Source organism: Rissa tridactyla, chromosome 1, assembly GCF_028500815.1.
Source record: "Rissa tridactyla isolate bRisTri1 chromosome 1, bRisTri1.patW.cur.20221130, whole genome shotgun sequence".
In the NCBI taxonomy this organism is placed as follows: domain Eukaryota; kingdom Metazoa; phylum Chordata; class Aves; order Charadriiformes; family Laridae; genus Rissa; species Rissa tridactyla.
Window position 1 is genome coordinate 170,041,486 of NC_071466.1, and position 20,223 is coordinate 170,061,708.

Consider the following 20,223-nt stretch of genomic DNA (forward strand, 5'->3'; position numbering starts at 1 on the left):
CTAGATATCTCTGATAAGTGTTCATTCTGAGATACTGCTTCCAGGTTTAGTTTCTCACTGTAGTGACTCCCGCGTAGTAAACGCATTATGAAAACAGCTGCACTGCTGTGGAGCTAAGCATTTCTATGAGTCTCTGCAGATTGGGATTTGTTTCAGTATCTGATAAATCTTCATAAAATACAGGGCATAGACTTGATTGTCAAATTGAGTGCCTGCAGAATGAGATTAGTAGATTAAATTATAGGTAAATTTAATAAAGCCGGGACTGGTTTTTTTTCTTTCCCATTAAGCAAAGCCATTAAAAACACTGACATATTTGAAAACAAATTTGAGGAAGTGTGTCTGCTAACAGCTTTTGTGACTGCTTATTTCCGTCTTTCATCCATCCATTTTATTTTTTCTGCTTTCTAAAGGAGACACTTAAATTTGAGGTAAATCTTTGAAAGCTTTTTATTCTTATAGTAGATTACTGTTGTATCAAGATAATCTTGAGAGGTTGTTAAACAGATGCATTCCTGGTTGCTTACTGGTTCATTAATCATACAGACACATCAGCTAGACAATATGGGGAATGAATATTCATCCATGATATATTTCCATGTTAAGAATGAAATGTGGGACTGGCTTATTGAATTGTGAATGAGAGAAATGTATATTTATGCATATAAATTATGATTCTAGTTGGAAAGGCTGCAGTGGTGTCCTTAGCAATCTTCTGCACATTTTCTGCATTGTATTCGCTCAGTAGTGAAATATCTGTACTCTGTTTTCTGAGAACATCCTCGATTCTTTTTCTGTCCAGGACAGATCCCAGGATGTGTTTTAGTTTATGGCTCTGTAATGAAACAGCCTTGTAAAGGCTTACAGAAAGTCAGAGTTGCTAACTATATGTAGTCATATAGTTTTCTTTGGTCCATATGTTCTCTTTGGTCTTCCTTTTTCTGTAGGAAGGTTGTAAATAGTATGTTTATTGTCTGCTACTTCTCTTCTACTGCTTTAGTTCATTCTTGAATTCAGTATTTATACCTTTGTGCTGAAATCTGTGGTTATGAGAACAATAGGAAAGAAAACTTCTTTTAAAAGGTCACTATTATATAGTGTATTCAAAGTGAGCGCATTCATACACAGCATGCTTTAGGGCAGCCATTGTTACCCGTCTAAAGTGCTTTTCTTGTTTGCTTTCATTACTGTATTCAAATACTGCACAGTCATTGATATATTCAGTTTTGTACCAATCCTGTTTAATGGGGTAGTATTGTTACCCTGATTATGCTGACCTGCAGGGTTGATGTGCCCGAAAGTCACTCCCCAGGTTTGCACCAGATGCCAGACTCACTTCTAGTGCCTTTTCCAGTGCATTTCCCTTACCAGGGAGGCAAAGTTTTGGCTGTGTAACTGCAATGACTTGGGAGGGTTTCACCTTGAGCTAGAACTGTGATAATTATTATTGGATAATCTGTTGTGATTTTCATCAGTTGTGGGCTCAGCCTGGTATTTCCTATTGGACTGGGGCAAATTTATGTCTTCTGAAATAGGACATGAATGAATTTCAGCTGGGAAATTATGCTCAGGGTACTTCTGTAGCTGATGGACCTCTGAGATGAGTTTGCAGGTGATTTTTTTCTTAAGCTGTTTATTTGTATACAAGATGCTTTTTACTTTGCTACCAGACATCTTGCTTTTGTTTGGGTTATGCCTGCAAAGATTTGTTTTAAATGCGGATTTTTCTATTTGTCTGTTCAGGCTACCATTAACCAGTTAAGAGCTGAACTTGCCAAAGGACCTCAGGAGGTAGCTGTGTATGTTCAGGAGCTGCAAAAACTTCAAAGTTCAGTCAAAGAGCTAGAACAGAAAAACCAGGTGAGAATGCTGTTATTTCCTATGCTTATCAGCTCATGTTAAAATGGAAACACATCACACGTTGCCTTGGGAATTGCTGAAGACTGTGACAAAACACTTCTTGGTGTTGCAGAAGTTGAGAATTGCTTTACTGTTTTGCTTAACATGAGAGATACCATAATGTACAGGCAAACACTATATTTTAATGACCGGTATGTTACAGCTGAAATCCTTAAGGTTGTTGTTATTGCAGATTTCTAACAGCTGCAGTTTATGCTCGCCTATTATTCAGCAGTATTGCCATCTTAAACATGAAAAAAAAAGAAGCGTTACCTTTCGAAATAGTACGTTTTCCTAAAGATCATAATTCAGGAGACATTTTGAGCTCTCTTTATTGGTTTTCCAGATTCTTAGCTTTTAGATTGTACTTCTGTCATATTTTCTTGCTGTTTATTAGAGTCATGAATGGAAGAAAATTGAGATAAACTCCAGGAGCTTCTCAGCTTATAAGTATTCCTTGAGAGCTTTAATCAAAGCCCCTTGAGCTTGCTGCGCTTTGTATTTGCATTAAGAAAGCATGTGTTGTGGGGTAGTAAATGGAGGTAAGGGAGGAAAGGAGACAAGGAGAAAGATGCCTGCCGCATTTGTATATGCTGCTGTATGTGAACCGTACACATTACATATGTGTATTTACCAGCAATCTTGTCAGTCTTGGAAAATGGGAAAGGACAGGGACCAGTGTGTATTTAGTGTAATCAATATCGAAACTGAGATGGTGAGAATTGTCATGCTGTTCTTTTCCACAGACCAGCAACACTGAAACAAGCTTTTGGGAAAATTATTGCTATTCAGTATAGAGACATTGCCTGAATATATTGCTATTCCATTAACAACGTGGAGTGAAACTGATAGATACATAAGATAACCATAGTTTAGTAGAGTCCTCTGCTATGTCAGGTTAATGCCAAACACCACGTGAGGAACAGGGAGAAGTGAAGTGGCAGCGAGCTGCTTTTCCTCTTTGTTTCAGTGACTTAAGGCAGTTTACAGCCACCTCTTTATGCAGCTTTTTGAAAGGCGATATTCATAAAAATGGTATGCCAGACAAGGAATCTTGTCCCTGGAGGACTTGGACCTAGAATTGGACAAGGTAGGGCTAGCTTCCCAAATAACATAAATTGCTCCCATTTCGTACAGTTTGCCATCCTTGAAGAAGCTGTCAGGGAGGAGGGAGGAGCCATTAACGCAGGATAGAGTATATTGCATTTTGATATGTACATCCATTTATAATTCCATTCCAGTGCAGCAAGTTATTGCTGTGCATTGATGTAGAGTTTTTCAAGCTCATGTACAACCTCAGGCAAGCAAACTGTTTCTTATATTTTCAGGAACTATACTGAGAAGAGCAGATGACAAGTAGATAAGATCAGTTCTCTGAGACCAGCAGGAACTGCCTTTCCTTCATTTATAAAGCACTGTAATTATGGGGCTTGGCTTGGCTTGCAGAGGCCAGTAATGACCTGGAGCCCAGAAGAGACCTAATGTGCAAAACCAGCGTATTCCCTGAAGTATTAGACTTGCTCTAATCCTAAACCCGTTACCTGTGGGTTTTTTTTTTTTTTTGTTTTCTTTTTAGGAAAATTGTGATGCATTGTCTACAGGGAAAAATGCTTAGTTTTTAACCTTCTACTGACGTAACTGTTCTGAAATTCGATCAGTGACCACAGAGTTCATTCTTCAATGCCTGGCCACTGTCGCTACTAACATGCATTATGTGTATTTTTCCAAGGAGCAGTTATAAAAGAAGGGATCAGTGTGGTTTTCACCCTTGTATCTTGTGAGCTTTGAAGGCTCAAGGCTCTTCACTGAGTGCTGTAACATGCTCTCATTCCCTCTTTTCTGTGGAAATTGAGGCTTGGGGAAGAGAGGTGGCTCATATGTGCCCACATATCCCTTTACATATCTGGGATGCAGCTGGGACATGCATTCAGGTAGGAAACACTGCTGGGTCTGCTAGTGTAACCTGAATGACCGTAGCTCAGCAGCTCTGTGGCCTCAAGTTTGCTCGTGGGCTTAGCTCGCACAAGGAGGTAGCAGGCTGTCGGGCAAACTCAGCTCTTCTCCCATGAAAGCAACATTTTGTGGGTCTGTTTGGCCATTCGTGACTGCAGAGGGTGTTCAGCTGTCAGGGGTAGCGGCTTTAATCCATGGTGTTCATTGCTGTATTTATCATCAGACCAGGGAGGAAGAGAGAAGAGTAGTGCAGGATGTGGAGCAGCATCTCCAGCCGCATAGCTGCTGCTCTTGGCTGTCATCTGGATAGTTCATAAGGTGATGGTGAAGAGGCTTGGCTTCTTTTTTGTTTTACGTAGCATTCCTGAAAGCTTCCCAGAGTCTCGTTCTGCTTCAAGACACCAGTAACTCTTTCTTTCTTTCCCCTTTACTTGAAAATTTAAGTTAATGCCCTGCACTGACTCTTCATGAAGTAGCTCATAGCAGGTCTACATGTGACGTGTGGATCTAGTTATGGAGTAGTAGTAAGATTAATGCCTTAGCTCTAACTTGCCCAGCTATGATGAATAAGGTTCTGTGGTGTGTTGGTATTTCAGGAACGCTATTCAGTACAAATGTTAATGATCCTGCCTGGTCATTTCTCTTTAATGAAAAGGGAATTGCAGCTTTATTTTATATTCTGAGGTTGAAATATGTTCTAAAACCGGTGGGAGCCTTGTCACTGACGTCAGGAGGGTAAAGATGGCACCTGACGTCAGTATGTTCTTATGTGCTCTGTTCCTGCATTTTATATATGCATATATAAAAACTTTGGCGTACCTGTAACAGCAACAAATTGTTTTATTTTTCAAGGAACACTTCAAAATATACTACTTCAGGGCTATAATTTAATAGCCAAACTTTAGTCCTGAGCCAGAATTTTTGGCTAAGTTGCATGCTTTAGAAAGTATATATTCTTCTAAATGGACATGTAGGGCATTAATTCTATTTGTTCTCACATTGGCTCCTGGACTTCTAGAGTTGTCATTTGCAAGACTGCTTGCTTTCTAAATTGTCTTTTTTTTTATATAGATTCTTCTGTTTATTTTATCATGATTGTAAAATAAAAGAGTCTGTATATGGTTTGTAACAACCAGTATAGCCATCATTTGTTAAAAATCTGTAAAAACCAAAACTGTTCAACTTACTTGAACAGCTTTTTCTTCTGGCAAAACAGGTTTCATCCCTGAATACTGCGCAGAAGTACACTTTTAAGATGCCCAGCATAGCTGGAATTGCAGCACTAACTATCTTATCTTTGGAACTGTTATTCCAACTGTTATTGCAGAACCATCTGAAGTTTTGATATACAAGACTGACTTCAGTGTTGTCATTTTTTCAGGCTGACATGCTGGAAGTGTTCTGTATTTTTCTGTTTTAATTGAGAGCGTCACTAGGGAATATAGTAGTCACTGAAACTGCAGGAAGAACACAATCATTTAAAAGTTGCGCGCAGTAATGCTCCACTGAGATATCAGGAAGATGCTGCAATAAATGGAACGTGCTGGTACATTTCAAGAAGATGGAGTCAGTTACCTGGGGTGGATGATGACCAGGGCCTCCCTGCAACTATATTTCTGTGCTTCAAAAAGTGCCACTGGAAAATTGAAATGGTTCTCATGGCTTCTTTGTCCTGCTTGGAGATCTCAGAAATTCTAGTTAGTGTCTCAGGGAAAGCAAATTTTTCTTCAGGATACAGAAATAAAGTTTTTGTGGTGTCCTCAGTAAGAGGGAGTGAATTTATGTGAGAATATTAAAAACAGTATTTCTAGTTGAAACTGTGTGCTGTATGGGCTCCAGAATTAGCTTGTGTAATATGAAGTAGAAGTCAATATTTCCTTTAATAGTGTTTTTGAGCAAGTTTGTCACTGTTCATCATCAACACTTGAGAAGAAATTTGAATAATGCAATGAAGAGCTGTAAGCAGAACTGCAATTGAATTGCTGTGTAACTCTCTTCATAGAGTCTGACTGAGAAGCTACTGAAGAAAGAACAGGACTACACCCAGCTAGAAGAAAAACACAATGAAGTATCCGTGAGTAAGAAGAATGTGCAGGCAAGCTTTCACCAGAAAGACCTGGACTGCCAACAGCTTCAGGCAAAGCTGTCTGCGTCTGAAGCTTCCATACAGAGGTTACAAACAGAGCTGGGTGAGAAGGGGGAGGCAAGCCAGAAACTTAAAGAAGAGTTGTCCGAAGTAGAGACAAAGTACCAGCATCTCAAGGCGGAATGTAAACAGCTCCAGCAGCAGAGGGAGGAAAAAGAGCAGCATGGCCTGCAACTCCAAAGCGAACTCAGTCAGGTAAGGTTCCTTAAGCCTCCTAGACCATCCCATTGGGATGGTTTGTTAAACCATCCCATTAGGGTTTTTTAAACTGTGCATGCGTATTTTTTGTGCACACGCACTTGCATTTCCTTATTGAAGGGGAGTAACTAACCAGTACTTGTATTTGAATAAATATAAAGCTAGCTAGTATTTCAGTAAATATAAAGCGTTCTTCCTAACACTGCAGAGAATGAAATGCAATCACCTCTTCCCCTTAGAGAGGTAAAGAAAAGAACAGGCAAAAAGAAGAGGCTGTGGTAAGAGTGCAGAAATTCTTTGGTATTTCTTTGTTGTTACGCCTGAATCTTTTTAGTAGGTCCAAATTCTTGTCAGGGTCAAATGAGGATAGTTGTAGCCCATGTCACAATCAAACTTAGCAAGGTCTACAGTTATAACCACTTTTCCATATTTTTATTTATGGGAAGGTTATTGTAGTATCTGTCTATCTGTAAGTATAATTCCCCCTTTTCTGAAAGGGAAACATCTTACTAATTCTGTTCTATCTGGAACTCTTCTTAAAACTATATAACTTCAGATTTGAAGATTAAATTATAATCCCCTTTTTTTGTTGATGCATTCCCTGAAATAAGGGAAATATTGTCAGATGAGAGGACAACCCAGAATATTGAGTTTCCATGACAAATATGGTAATGGACAAATCCTAAGAGTCAGCAAGGTTATTTATTCTCATTCAGTAAGGTCACTGAAGCTATGATGAATTCAGGTTATGAGAAAAACAAATTCAGGTAGAGTATCAGAAGTAGTTTCACTTCTAGTAGTAATTTTACTACTCTATAGGAAGTTTGAGAAAAGTGAGTCTTTGTTTTACATTAGAACTGAACAATGCTTGATTTGCTTTAAAATTGAATAGTGAATAAAGTAGGGAATACTTCGTGTGAAAAGCAGCGATAATATGAAGTCTTAATATTACTTCTTTTGTGTCTCTTCACAAACACCTTCTCTTTTTGTTGTTGATAGCTATAAGAACACCCAGAGCATACATCTCCCCACTGTTTACTTGTTGTTCTGCTGAGTCCAATGAGTTATGGAAGCAGGACTTCTGTATAACATTGAGCATACTGACATTTGAGGATGGATGAACTCCGTTTTAGCTAGTGTTGTGGGGAGTAATGTATTAGGCTGGAGAAATATTTGTGCTTCAGGAATCCTGTCCAGTCCTAAGATGGAAAAATAATCTGGTTTTTTTTTTTTTTGTTAGTACGACGTACTTCATTTTAATCTCTTGCTAAAGGTTTATCATTTTAAAGTGAGTGTTTCTCAATTTTCAAGCCTTTGTCAAGTCTGAAATAGATTAAGTTGCAAGCTGCGTGCGTATAGTTTATCTTGGAAGAACTGTGGCTTGGCAAAGCTTCATTTATGTATGTATTACATCCCCAGAATGACTTTCCTTCTTCCATCGGATTGCGGGGAGGGGAGGTAATTATATTAATTACCCACTTAGGAATCCTCACTTGGTAAAATAGCCTCAGTCTGCCTGGGCAACATGTATGCAGGCTTCAGAAGCACAGCCAAGAGGTTGAGCTGAAATCTGGCTTCAGCCTGAGAGGGCATTTTCAGGAAGGATTTTTTGGAGTGGGAAAATAAAGGAGGAGGAAGGCGAATAATGCATTGCTGAATGGATTCCTATGAAAGGGAACGGAGGCATCGCTCACTCTCTGGTGATACCACTGGGAAGGAAGAGAGGCTAAGCAAGAAAACCTGAACAAGTTGCTGGATCTCAGGATGTGTTTTAGAATTCTATCGTAAAAGAATAGTGGAGGAAAAAAAGCCCTTCATACATGGTATAAAATAAAATTAAAGCTAAGCAAAAACTTCTCTTCCCCTCTCTCCCTCCAAACAAGAGTTTAGTTACTATTGTCATGAAAAGACTAAATTTCTCATATTTTTTCACTTAATACTTCAATGGCATTATCTTTTTATGCATGTAGTCCAATAACTTATGTTGACACAATGAATGCTGCTTATGAAGGTATGTATGTAATTGTTTAGTCCAACCACTTTTTCAAGGAATCCTTGCGGAAATTCATTTGAACAGATGCATGTCTGGTTAAGTTTGTATATTTTAGAATTTGGGTGATGTGAAGGAATTGATTTCACAATGGGTCGAAACTTCAATGATAATGTTGGTTCCAGCACAGCAATAGGAAGAGGGTAACACAAGAAAATATGGACGCCTTCAGTCTTGAAGAAATGTTAATTGCCAATAAATACTGTTGTTGTTGTTGAGAAAATTTGAATCTACTTGATTGTATCTTCGAAAGCGTAAATATTTTTGTAATGATTTTAGTGTTCTGTAACATAGGTTAATCCTGGATTTTATCGTTCTGTTTATTTAAAGTCAGTCTTAAAGTCCTTCAAAAATACTTAACTGCGCCTGTAATAGAAATGACTTTTGTATAATTTTGTTTGCTGACTTACCCCTTTCCAAATACTCTCTCCCAGTATCAACATAGCCATGAATAGTTATAATAGTTATCTTGTTGCACCCTTTCTTCATTAGATTTTTTCCCTCCAGCTCTTGTTCATATTTTTAGTGAGGAGGAAGTATTAATAATTTAGTGATTCCTACAGAAAGAGACAAATGTTCTTGATTACTGGAGGAGAGGTTATGGTTTCTTTCCTCACCCTGTCCTCCCTTTTCTCATATCTCTCTCTTAACTGTGCAGTCACAGGTAGCAGTCAGATTCTCGGCCACATGCTGAACAGCTTTTCATTCACAGGTTTTGTGGTTGTGGACATATAAACAAATAATTTAGTTTGGTTTCCTAAGAAAATGAGGCATATACACATTTGTTTCCCTGTCTCCATCCCCTGTAACTTTTGCATTGTTTGATAACTTCAGCCAAATTTTGACAGGTGGCCCGAAGGTCTTCAGCGTTAGATTCTTCAGTGGCAGCTGGGTAAAGGAGAGAGACGTATGTTCATGCCTCACCTCCTTGATGCCCAGGGGGAAGATTTAATGTTATCCAAACCATGTTCCTTTTTCTGTCGCACTAGGCAGCCAGCCGGTCAACAAGTGAAGGCTTGCAGTGAGCGACAAGATTGTGCTGCCTTTTGCCTAGGTATTAGGAGGAGTTTGAGGAAAGCCGTAGAAAGGTTTAGTGATGTTGAAGGGAGGACCTGGATTTAAAAGGTAAATGGTTCAAGGGTCTTGGACGTAAATTCATAGGGAAGCAAGCTTAATTTATCCTGATACCTGTAGAAAGTTCTTGCCTTTCTGCAAGGCCTGATCCATTCTCTGGTTTTGCATTGAGCTGAGTTCATTTACGTATCTGTGAACGTGTTCATGTAGAAGTAGGCAGGAGGTGACCCAGGATCTGTAGTGACAGTTTCAAATAGAAGAACAGCTGATTTTATGGAGAGAGCTTTTTATAACAGTGAATAGTAGAAGTCCATCCTTGCACTTTGAAGATGGTGCAGTACAGCTTTTGATGACTGAAAAAATTACGAGGCAGGCTTATGTCCAGCTGGAAGATCACATCCCCCTATTTAATTTCTGCTGCTGAGAGGTGCTGGACTATAAGTGACCAAAGTTACTGTGTAACCCTACATTGAAGGTTCATGTATCTCTTCTCTGCAGAGTATGAATGCCATTGACGTAACCAGGTCTAAAGCTAAAAATTACACTCTTACTTGTCTAGCAGTGCAGAACAGTATATTGTGGGAGCCAGGGGGGCAGGTAAAGGCACGGGGCTTCAGCCACAGGATTGATAGGAGTGAGGGAGTGCGCTGTGTAAAATGAGATTGCTGTAACCATCACTGTTTTACATGATAGTCCTCATGCCTTTGAAGGATTGCCCTCTTTGTGTTTCTCTTAAATCTCTGTAACTCATATTATAGGGCTTCTGTAGATAAATGAGGGTATTTCCAAGTCCATCCAACCTACTTTTTTGAATATGTATTCATGCTTCTGCAGCTGTTGCTGTTCTTCAACACGATTTGTGTTTCCGAGGTGTGTGATGTATATACATGACTTCAGGAGCTCATGTAGTTCTTTTACTCTGGGTTATGAAAGCTCAGGGTAAAAATAGCACAAATTGAGTCTAAAATACAGCGCCATTGACAAAAGAATGACTAAAAAAGTGGATTTTTTTTTTTTTTCCAGTTGCACAGTAAACTTCTAGAAACAGAGCGCCAGCTAGGGGAAGCGCACGGGCGGCTGAAGGAACAGAGGCAGCTGTCTAGTGAGAAACTGATGGACAAAGAGCAGCAGGTGGCTGATCTGCAATTAAAACTTTCTCGTGCTGAAGAGCAGGTAGGGGCTTTTATGGAGACTCTAGTTTGTTCTGCTTCTGGTAGTAGCCTGTATATACAGTTGCGGTGATGTTGCAGTTTGTAAAGTTTGTCCTTACGGGAATTTAATTTGACTAATTGTCAAAATCTGCCTAAATGCCACTTGCATTACAGATTTTTGTAAGGCTAAATGCGCATTGGATGCATGTATGTTCGTGGTGCTTCACAGATGAATGAAAGATGTGCTTTTTGCACTTAGATGCTTTGTCTAAGGGTCTTATGAAAAAAAGACTTAGGTACACCTAAGCCCACACGGGTAAAGTTTTGTGTGTAGATATTTTTGTGAGATAAAACCCTACATGAAGAAAAAGCGAACATGTCACAGCAAGTCATTGATAGTTAATAACCTGTGTGGGGTGGATGGGCAGAAAACGCTTGTTTTATTAATTTTTATTTGTTTTAATGAGCATCTTGTATATGTTGCTGATTTTCTGCTGCCTGTATGGGGATTGGCCAAATATCTGAGTGGTACGTTGTCAAAACTTTAAAGTTTTCCGTAGCTAATTTGCAAATCCTTGACCAGTATAGAAGTGGAGAGACTGCTAAACTGAAGTTGTTACTAAAACTGCTAATAGTAATAATAATAATAATAATAATATTGTTTTCCAGGTATCTGTATCATCAGTCATGTTACACCTTAATAACTGTTGGAAAAAAACATACTAAAAATTGCTTACGTTTTAGATTTTTGAGAGCTAAAATACATATATGTCTGATATTTATTTTATATTTCTCACTTGTGATATAAAATCTCACCTATTAATAGTAATGAATGCTTTAGTTAGATTTTGAGTCTTTAACTACCATTATGCACTTTTTATTTTTATACCAGTTTTCAAATATTCAAGTTTAGACTAAAATCTTTTGGCATTAGAATGAATGTGGAGCACTATTGGCATACTGAATGGTGCATGTTCACTCATTAGGCTGGTTTGTTTGTTTGCTTTTGTCAGCTAAAGGAAAAAGCAGCAAATTCCACAGAATTGCAACATCAATTAGAAAAGGCAAAACAGCAGCACCAGGAACAGCAGACGCTTCAGCAAAATACTACAGCAAAACTACGAGAAGCCCAGGTAACGTAGTTATGTATCCTCATGTGAAAGTGTGTTTCAGGGTGTCACTATGTTAAATATGATTTCTCTGTAAAAGTGACTTGCATGACTTATACTAGTTTCAATAAATTAACTTGTAAATCTAGAACAGAAGTGTGTAATAAATTTATCCAACATTTTATGCATTAGGAATAACTTCTAAGGTCCTTATAATTAAGGAAGCTATTATGCAATTTTCTAGAATGATTTGGAGCAAGTACTACGACAAATTGGAGATAAGGACCAAAAAATTCAAAATCTTGAGGCATTGCTTCAAAAAAGCAAGGAAAACATATCTCTGCTAGAAAAGGAACGAGAGGACTTATATGCAAAAATTCAAGCTGGTGAAGGAGAAACTGCAGTTCTTAATCAGCTGCAAGAGAAAAACCATGCATTGCAAATACAGGTAAGAACTCAGAGACTTGTTTCTTTTCTTTCATTCTCATTATTTAATCTTGTTAGCTTTTTTCCCATTTTTTCAGTTATGATATTAATCTTTTCTGTACTTGCTGTTTCTTTGATACTTAATTTAAAGATCTTACGGTGAATTTCACAGGACTTGTGTTTTGGTGACTTCCTTGCTTTCAGCATAAGGGAAGGGATTCCTAGATGTTTCCTTTGTACATATGCTGGTAATATTTGCATACATATGATTTTTGGATACATCTACATGTTTGTTTCTCTTACTTTAAATAGAGGTTTAATTCCTGCTTTCAGCATCAAAATTCAGTTTAGCCTGCATCTGTTGTCGCCTTAGTATTTTGTTTTTGTTACAGTAAGGCCAAATGGATGATTTCCTTTCGCTTCCATTTTCAGCTGGTAACCTATTTAAACTCCGGTATTGTGTACAATATAGCCTTACTGTAATAATTCAGAAAAATAAATGTGATAGTGTTGGGTCTCCTGAGCCGTGATAAGGCACGCTAAAATTCAGAAGATTTATGACTTCCTTGGACATGCTGTTCCAGCCTTCTCTTCTTACCTGCTTTTTTTTGGTTTGTTTTTTTTTTTTTTTTCACTGCAGGTAACTCAGCTGACAGAAAAGCTGAAGAATCAATCAGAAAGTCATAAACAAGCCCAAGAGAATTTGCATGAGCAAGTGCAGGAGCAAAAGGCACATCTAAGAGCTGCTCAAGACCGTGTGCTTTCCCTGGAAGCAAATATCACTGAACTAACCAGCCAGCTAAATGAAAGTAAAGAAAAAGTATCACAGCTTGATGTGCAGGTAATGGAACTCTGTACTGTCTGGTGATGATGAATCCTGCTTGTGATTTCTGTCTTCCCTCCAGAGAACGTACAAAGCAATTTGGAAAAAATTGCATGTTTTTACCAACAGACAAATGAAGTAGCATAAGGCAGAGAAAATTGACGAAAATGTAACTGTTTTCAGAATAACAATAGATGTCAAGTGTTGGTATTTTTTTGTTGGTTTTGTCTATATTGGTTTTGTTGTTTTGTTTTTTTTTTTTTTTTAATTAAAAAAAAAAAGTAGTTCATAGCTGAGTAGGAAAAATCCTCAAGCATCTCTTGTTGTATTTATAATGGTTAGGCATCCAGAACCCTGCTCTTACCGGTCCTGGATTCTGTGCGCCAGAGTGAAAGTCTGTCAAGTCACTATTGTCTAGAAATGTCCTATACTGGTGTCTTTTGTCAAAAACAAAACAAAAAAGCTGTGGGCCACCTTGTTGTCAATTTAATTCACTAAAGAAGGAGATTCCCCAGTATGGACTCAATGTGGACTCCCCTACTGTTAAAGTGCTGCTTAAGCTAAAAGCTGCTAATTAAATTCAGGTATCCCAAAGAATAAATAACGTTTGATCAGAAGTTCTTGCATCTGCACACTTGGAGCAGCTAGTACTGTTGTTGTTGGATTAATACACAGTGGTGTCTTTTGAATTAGTGTTACTCAGTTTCCAAACAGCTCTAGGAACTTCTGATGTAGCTTTGTGATGTTTTTACTCGGCTTTGCTACACTACCTGTTTTTTCACCAAGATATTAGAGCTAGAACTGAATACTCTATGGACTGTTGCAACTACTTTTTAAGGCAATATGTGAGCTTCCTTACAGTCTTCAGAGAAGTCGCATTTCTATTAGGGAGAAAAAGAGTGACCCTAAATATTGCCATTCTATTATTATTTCCATATAATAGACCCTAAATATTGCCACTCTACACCAATACCATTCATACCCATCTTCTAAATATTGTTTGCCGAGTGTTTTGGAAGGAAGGGAGGGAGGTTGCTCCCTAACAGGCAGGTAGTAGCAGAGGAAGATAATATGCATGTGGAAGCTTACTTTTGTTATTTCTTATTCTTTTTGCTTTTAAAAATTTTGGAGGCCCTCAAATGTACTTGTAGTCTGAGGTTATCAAGGTATGCATGCGTGTGAATGCACCAAGTCTCTCCCATTGTTCCTTGTTTGTAAGTAAAAATCTTTTCCTAGAATACAAGATGAGTGGGACTGGTGGCTTGGGTTTTTTAGTTTGTTTGTCTGTTTTTTCTAGCTCAAAGTAAGCACTAACTGGTGCTTAAAATCTTAGTATTTGTCTAAACTTCGAAAATCTTTCTTCCTTCCTTTTTTTTGAAGCAGCACATGAGAAATACCATTTTGCTATTAAACTTACTGATGAGTATAAAAAAAAACTTAAAATGAGCTGTGGTAGAACAAATGTTTTAATGAAATACAACTTGTCTTTCAGGTAAAAGCGAAGACTGAATTGCTGCTTTCAGCAGAAGCATCAAAAGCCGCTCAAAGAGCGGATCTTCAAAATCATCTGGACACTGCCCAGCATGCACTGCAAGATAAGCAGCAGGTTATAAGCAACATATAAGCATAAAGTTTTTACGTTACCTAGAAAACTACTTAAAAACCTAAGAACAGTCTATTTACAAACTAAATAAATGTATGGATATACATTTGGAAATAATCATTTAGGGTATTTTAACCATGTGATATGTATTCATTCTTTTTGCTGTAATCTGGACCAAATATATATTGCAGTCTAAAGAATTTACTTGGGAATCCACTCCTTGCTGTAGGATTATGGTTCAGAATATAAGCTGTCCTACTGGGATACAATTCAATTATCAGCTATATGTTACGAAGAAAAGATTGTAGAATAACTGGGTACAAGGAAAACTCTTAACTCTTATTGCGGATTCGGATAAATTCAGAATCAGATGCCTGTATTCAGAAATAATTATCTGTGTGCCAAGTGACACAAAAAACCCAAAAAGACTTTGTTAAAATTGCATGTTTTAATGTGTGTTAATCCTAGTGAAGCGTTCCACCGGCTGCTGAATCAAATACTTGATTTGTTAGAATTGGTGCTGCAGTGGGCTTCATGGAAACATCCAGCAGATGCTAACATAGCACCATTTTTAGCATGGGAATGTAATTAAGTGCTATAAACATAAGGCCTCTTTTCCAACTATCAAATAAGTAATTAATAATTAAATAAATCAGCTTGGTCGGAGAGCAATGAGCTTTGATGTAGCTGTCATCATAGTGGTTACTAGGTGAATGCATTCACCTAGACCTTAGGAAATTACTTTGTTTTATGTTGAACCAAATGGTTTGAAATCATCTCTGTTATGTGGAGAAATGACTGTTTCCATGGTATTGACTTTTCTCTTTGCTGGTGCTTGATTTCATGAAGAGAGCAAAAATTTTCTCTAACATTTTGTAGTGTTACTTTCTAGTTACTGTTGTACTAACTTCAGAATCTAGTGCCTTTATTACCTACAATTCCTCTTCCATTTATAAGTTAAAACACCTTTGTGAAGATTTAGCCCACAGCCTGTAAAGTTTGAGAGGAATATTAAGGCTTTAAAAAAAATTTTGTCAGCTTAACAGAGAGAGTTTGTGCATGTGTTTGTATTTCTGTTCTCAATTTCCTGCCCCTTAGAATAAAAATGAAACATTATTTTCCTTTTTAATTTAAACAGATTAGATCATTTAAAGCATATGTGACATTAGTCATTTTTGGAAGTCAGTTAAAAACTAATGACCCTTGTTTTTTTATTTTACCTCAGGAGTTAAATAAGGTCAGCGTTCAGTTGGATCAGGTTACGGCTAAGCTGAATGACAAGCAGGAATATTGTGCTCAGCTGGAAGCCAATCTTAAAGAGCACAAAGAGAAACGTCTTTATTTAGAACAGAAAACTGAAGAGCTAGAGGGACAGCTTAAGGTTTGTATTGAACACAGAATCTGAGCTTGCAGAAACTGATGTTCTCCGCTGTTTGGTAGTATGTGATAAAAGCAGTGCTCAAATTATGGGGGAAGGATTATATCAATACCACTTTTGTACGTTTTCTTTTTCACTAGCATTTCCCGATCCACTCTTTAATCCTGTTCCCCTCTTCTTCCATGCTAGCATATCAGACTAAGAAGATAGGTTTAGGACATTGCCACTATGCTGTCATTTTTCTGAATGTGTGCTTCTACAAACCGCCGTGCTACCTGGAAAGTGTTATGAGAGGGAACATGAATACATCCCGAAATTAGAGTCTTCGTGTTCAAGCCTGTACACTTTACAAGTGGTGTCAGGGCATATGTGTTAACATTGGTTAGCCCAAGTTCACACTACCTGTCTGGTTTAATTTATTTCAAAAGCCTTTCAGTAGGTTTCCACAAGGGGTTTTTATCAAGATTTTTTTTTTTTTTTTGGTCAATGTTTTTCCTCTAACTTGATCTTGAGTTTTCCATTCTATTTCTGGAATCAGTTTTTCTCTTAAAGTATATATAATTCTGGGAGAAGGTTTGCAGAACCTTTTGGTGTTTTGAGATACTAATATTTTCAGTTAAGGATATGAATGAGTCTGAATGCTTGAAAGCTTTTTAATTTGGGCTTTTTTCAATATTTGTTAAGCATTCTTGGTCGTCAAAATTCATGATGCATAAAACCATATGATACAGGGATCTTAGGAGCAATGCAGAATTGGCTTTGCAGCGTTCTCTGTCTATTTTGAGGGAGATTAGCAGTCTTTATGCTCAAGACTGAGTGGGGTGTTTTTTGTAGTTTATGTGCTCTATATAGAGAAGGAAGGTTGTTTTCCCCGAATGAAATTTTAAATCCAATGCTATTAAAGAATAAAGCAGTCATACATTTGCATTATTAGCATAATTGTTTTGTGTTTCCATTGCTTTCGTCTGTTGCAGGCTGGTTTTTTTCTCCCCGCTTTCATCTGTGTTTTTATTTTTCATCCTTTTGCTAAAGTTTCACAAATAACCAACAGACACAAATGCTTGGGAGGAGTACAGTGCTTGCTTGCACAAGATTTTACAAGGTTACTGGTAGCTGAAGTGTGAAACTGAGCAGGGTTGTTGATGCTGTCAACAGGAATGCAATTCTGTGTAAAATCTTGGTGTCATCACCATTCTTTGGGATTATTCCAGTTGAATGCGTGGTATTTAAAAAAAAAAAAATAAAAATTAGAAAATAGAAACAAAAAGCCCTCAGGAATTTTTTCGGAGAAACTTGTCCATTTTGTTTCATGGCCACTGCATGAAAGCAGAAGTGCCTGTAAAACAGCCAGCGTGTTGAAGAGCCTAAGCAGTGCCTGTTTGCTGAAGACTCCTGTGTTCTTTATACTCCATGTAAATGAACAAGTACCTTCTAAAAACAAAACAAGAAAAACCTCTTCCAGACGAGCCAGGGTTTCTTTACAGCTGTAGTTCGCGCCTTTGTTTTTTGTTATAAAGAAGGGCAGAGTTCTTGGGACGTGTAAATCAGCAGTCATTTGAAACTGCTGAGACTATTCCGTGGTGGCTGAGAACCTGGCCCCAAAGCTGGGCGCTGTGTATGGCCTTTTTTTGTATAGATGTTTTGGCTGGGTTTTTAAAAGATTTCTGCTTTTTATCTATTACTTTGCAGTAAAATGGCTGCTTGACATTTAATTTAAAGATGATTTCAGGATGTTTTACCAAAATAGTTCACTTCTGGGGGAGCAAGAGATTTGCAGGAACTAAATAATGAAAGATAAAAAGCAAACTAATGAGATGTGTGAGGATTGTGACTGCTTTCTACACTAAAGGCTTTCTACAGTAAATGCTACTCACGGACTAGATGACTTCTCCTTTTTATGGCTGTTTTTATTTTGCTCGTTGTGTTCTGATAGCTCTAACTTTTCGTTTTTCTATCTCAGAAACTTGAAGCTGACATTCTTGATGCTAAAGCAAGCAAAGAACAAGCTCTTCAGGAGTTACAGCAGCAGCGACAGCAATCTACAGAATTAGACCTCCGAACAGCAGAACTGAGTAAACAACTTGAAGCGGCAAGAGAAGCGTATGCATTTCCTGTGTTACAGTGCTTCACAGTACTTTTCAGACATAAAACTAGAGGGGTTTGGACTAGAGTTCAGATTTTGTTCTTCTCTCCTGTGATTTCCTAAAATCATGGATAAAAGCAGTGCGTTCCTTTGCTATGAGAACTGAGTTATATCCCACCTGTTTCATTTCACTCTATGCCCTGCAGAATCCATCTGCAGCGCTGTCTCGTGAATCGCTGACTGCTGTGATTCAATACACTTCTTCACTTTATTCACTGTGCTTGTTGTCAGCTAGATATCTGAACAGTTTGATATACTGAGGTCCATCTTTAAATATCCATGGCTCTGTAACTTTCAAAGACTGATTTGCAGTTTATGTGTAAGCAGCAAAGGGGTAGTTTCTGCTCGTAATTTTTGAGGAAGAAAAAGCCGTCTCAAGATAGTATTTAGAATTGCTGATATGTCTTCATTGGAGAGAAAAAATGCCCATGTTCTAGATGAAAAAGATATGATTTGAAGTAGTTCTGCAGTTAATATATAAATTGTAGAGGCATTTAATGATACAAATGATACAAAAGAACCTGTGAAGAAGAAGAGGAAAGAAACCCACAACACAGTTTATTTTTCTCTCTGTATTTGCAGGATGTCTAGTGCTAAATTGGATTTACAGAAGAAATCTGAGGCCCTTGAACAAGCGAAACAGCAAATTTCAAAGCAGGAGGAGGAAAAGGCCAGCCTCAAACAAAACCTTGAGAAATCAAATCAAGATGCAAGTAAACAACTCAAGGAATTGGATTGTAAAATGCAAGCAGCAACATCAGAGCTGCAACAGGTGAAATTAGAGAAGGATAATCTATTAAAGGACCTTACAGCTACCAAAGACAAGCTCTCAAAAAGTTCTGAATCCTTCAAAAAAAGAAAGGAAGAATTAGAAAAAGAAATACAAAAAGGAAAAGCAGCTGTGGCAGAAATGGTTAGTTGTTTTTTTCGTTTGATGTTGTTTGGTGTACTTACAGACTGATAAAATGACTTTGCTTTCTGTCTGAAAACAGTATACATACAGTGACAATGCATGGAAATTTAATTGCCTTAAGGAAAAACAAACTGTGATTTTTTAGTAGTTCATACATGTGTCCTACCTTAAATTTTTGTCTGGATGTTCACAGTAGTAAACATCAGTCATATCACACAACAAGATCCTTTTTTCTTGCTGAATGCCTTTAATATGGTGAAGAAACTAAATGGAGACAAGTGGTGAAACAATTTGATGGGAAATGTCCCCCTTCTTTAAAATTCATCGGCCTTGTTATAACAAAACCAAATTATAAACCCTTTGCTAAAGTGCCGGCATGTTGAAGACGGTGTTATTTTTCTGAGACCATTTTAGTTTCCTTTCTGGAGTCTTTGTATATAGAAACTTTCTGTGCACTTGTCTGGACACGCTGGAAGGCTGCGCACTGTAGGCAGAGTAACATCATCTGTCGCTTGGGGAGATGCTTAGCTCAAGGTATTGTCAGAGTACTAGAACTATAGAACTTTGAGTTTCAGAAGGGTCTCACAAGTGGCGGTATAATGACAAATGCTTGACCGCCAGAGCAACCTATTATGGTCAAGAAAGTGAACTCTCACTAGCCTTTTTCTTTCCTCTTTTGCTTTGTTGGTAGTATGAATTGGCACTATATGAATACATGTTTTATAGATTTTGTTACACATTTTTTCTGACACCCCTGCCTCAGACATGGCAGGGGTGTCTTTCTCATTCCCATCTTACATGACATCATTTCCCAGAACCCGTTCATAGCTGCTTTTATTCTGATCTAAAAAAAATTCTACTCCTAGTTAAAAATAACTTTTTTTCCTTTACTCTTTCACCTTTTTAAGATAAGCCTTTTTGTTTGCTTTACTTAGTTACTGCTGTTTCAATATTTGTTTCTCCTAAAAACTGGAAAGATTTTCTCCCCAATTTAGACTTAAAGATAGGAGTCCGATTCTGCTTCTAATTCTGTAGTTATTTGGAGGCTCGCCACTGTCTTAAGTGCATAGTATTTGGGCTTAAAATGTAGTTGTATTTGCATACAAGTCCTGAAAATGTACTTACTTGTGAGTTTTAGAACATTGGGAAATTTTGGATCCTGACAGGATTGATAAGCCTTCTGCTTCCCACAAGATACGGAGAAGAGCTGCCAACAGCAGCTTCAAAAGGGACACTGTCCCTGATCAGAAAAAAATCTTTGGCACATGGCTGCATTTGTTAGTACAGGGTATCATCTCTGTTCAGTTTAGATTTACCACTGTTAAAGTTTTGAGAAGTTTTGAGCTGAAAATATGTC

General features: G+C 37.8%; 1 protein-coding gene across 4 annotated transcripts in view; it reads left to right on the plus strand.

The window, feature by feature from the left end:
• EEA1 (early endosome antigen 1) overlaps window positions 1–20,223 on the plus strand; it is a 70,277-nt gene that overhangs the window by 33,956 nt on the left and 16,098 nt on the right. For all 4 annotated transcript variants that reach the window (XM_054205632.1, XM_054205653.1, XM_054205642.1 and 1 more), the window contains 10 exons: window positions 1,744–1,860; window positions 5,855–6,193; window positions 10,344–10,493; window positions 11,485–11,604; window positions 11,825–12,028; window positions 12,647–12,847; window positions 14,322–14,435; window positions 15,658–15,813; window positions 17,771–17,910; window positions 18,536–18,866. In XM_054205632.1, coding sequence (XP_054061607.1) covers window positions 1,744–1,860; window positions 5,855–6,193; window positions 10,344–10,493; window positions 11,485–11,604; window positions 11,825–12,028; window positions 12,647–12,847; window positions 14,322–14,435; window positions 15,658–15,813; window positions 17,771–17,910; window positions 18,536–18,866 — 1,872 coding nt within the window. The remainder of the gene's footprint in view (window positions 1–1,743; window positions 1,861–5,854; window positions 6,194–10,343; window positions 10,494–11,484; window positions 11,605–11,824; window positions 12,029–12,646; window positions 12,848–14,321; window positions 14,436–15,657; window positions 15,814–17,770; window positions 17,911–18,535; window positions 18,867–20,223) is intronic.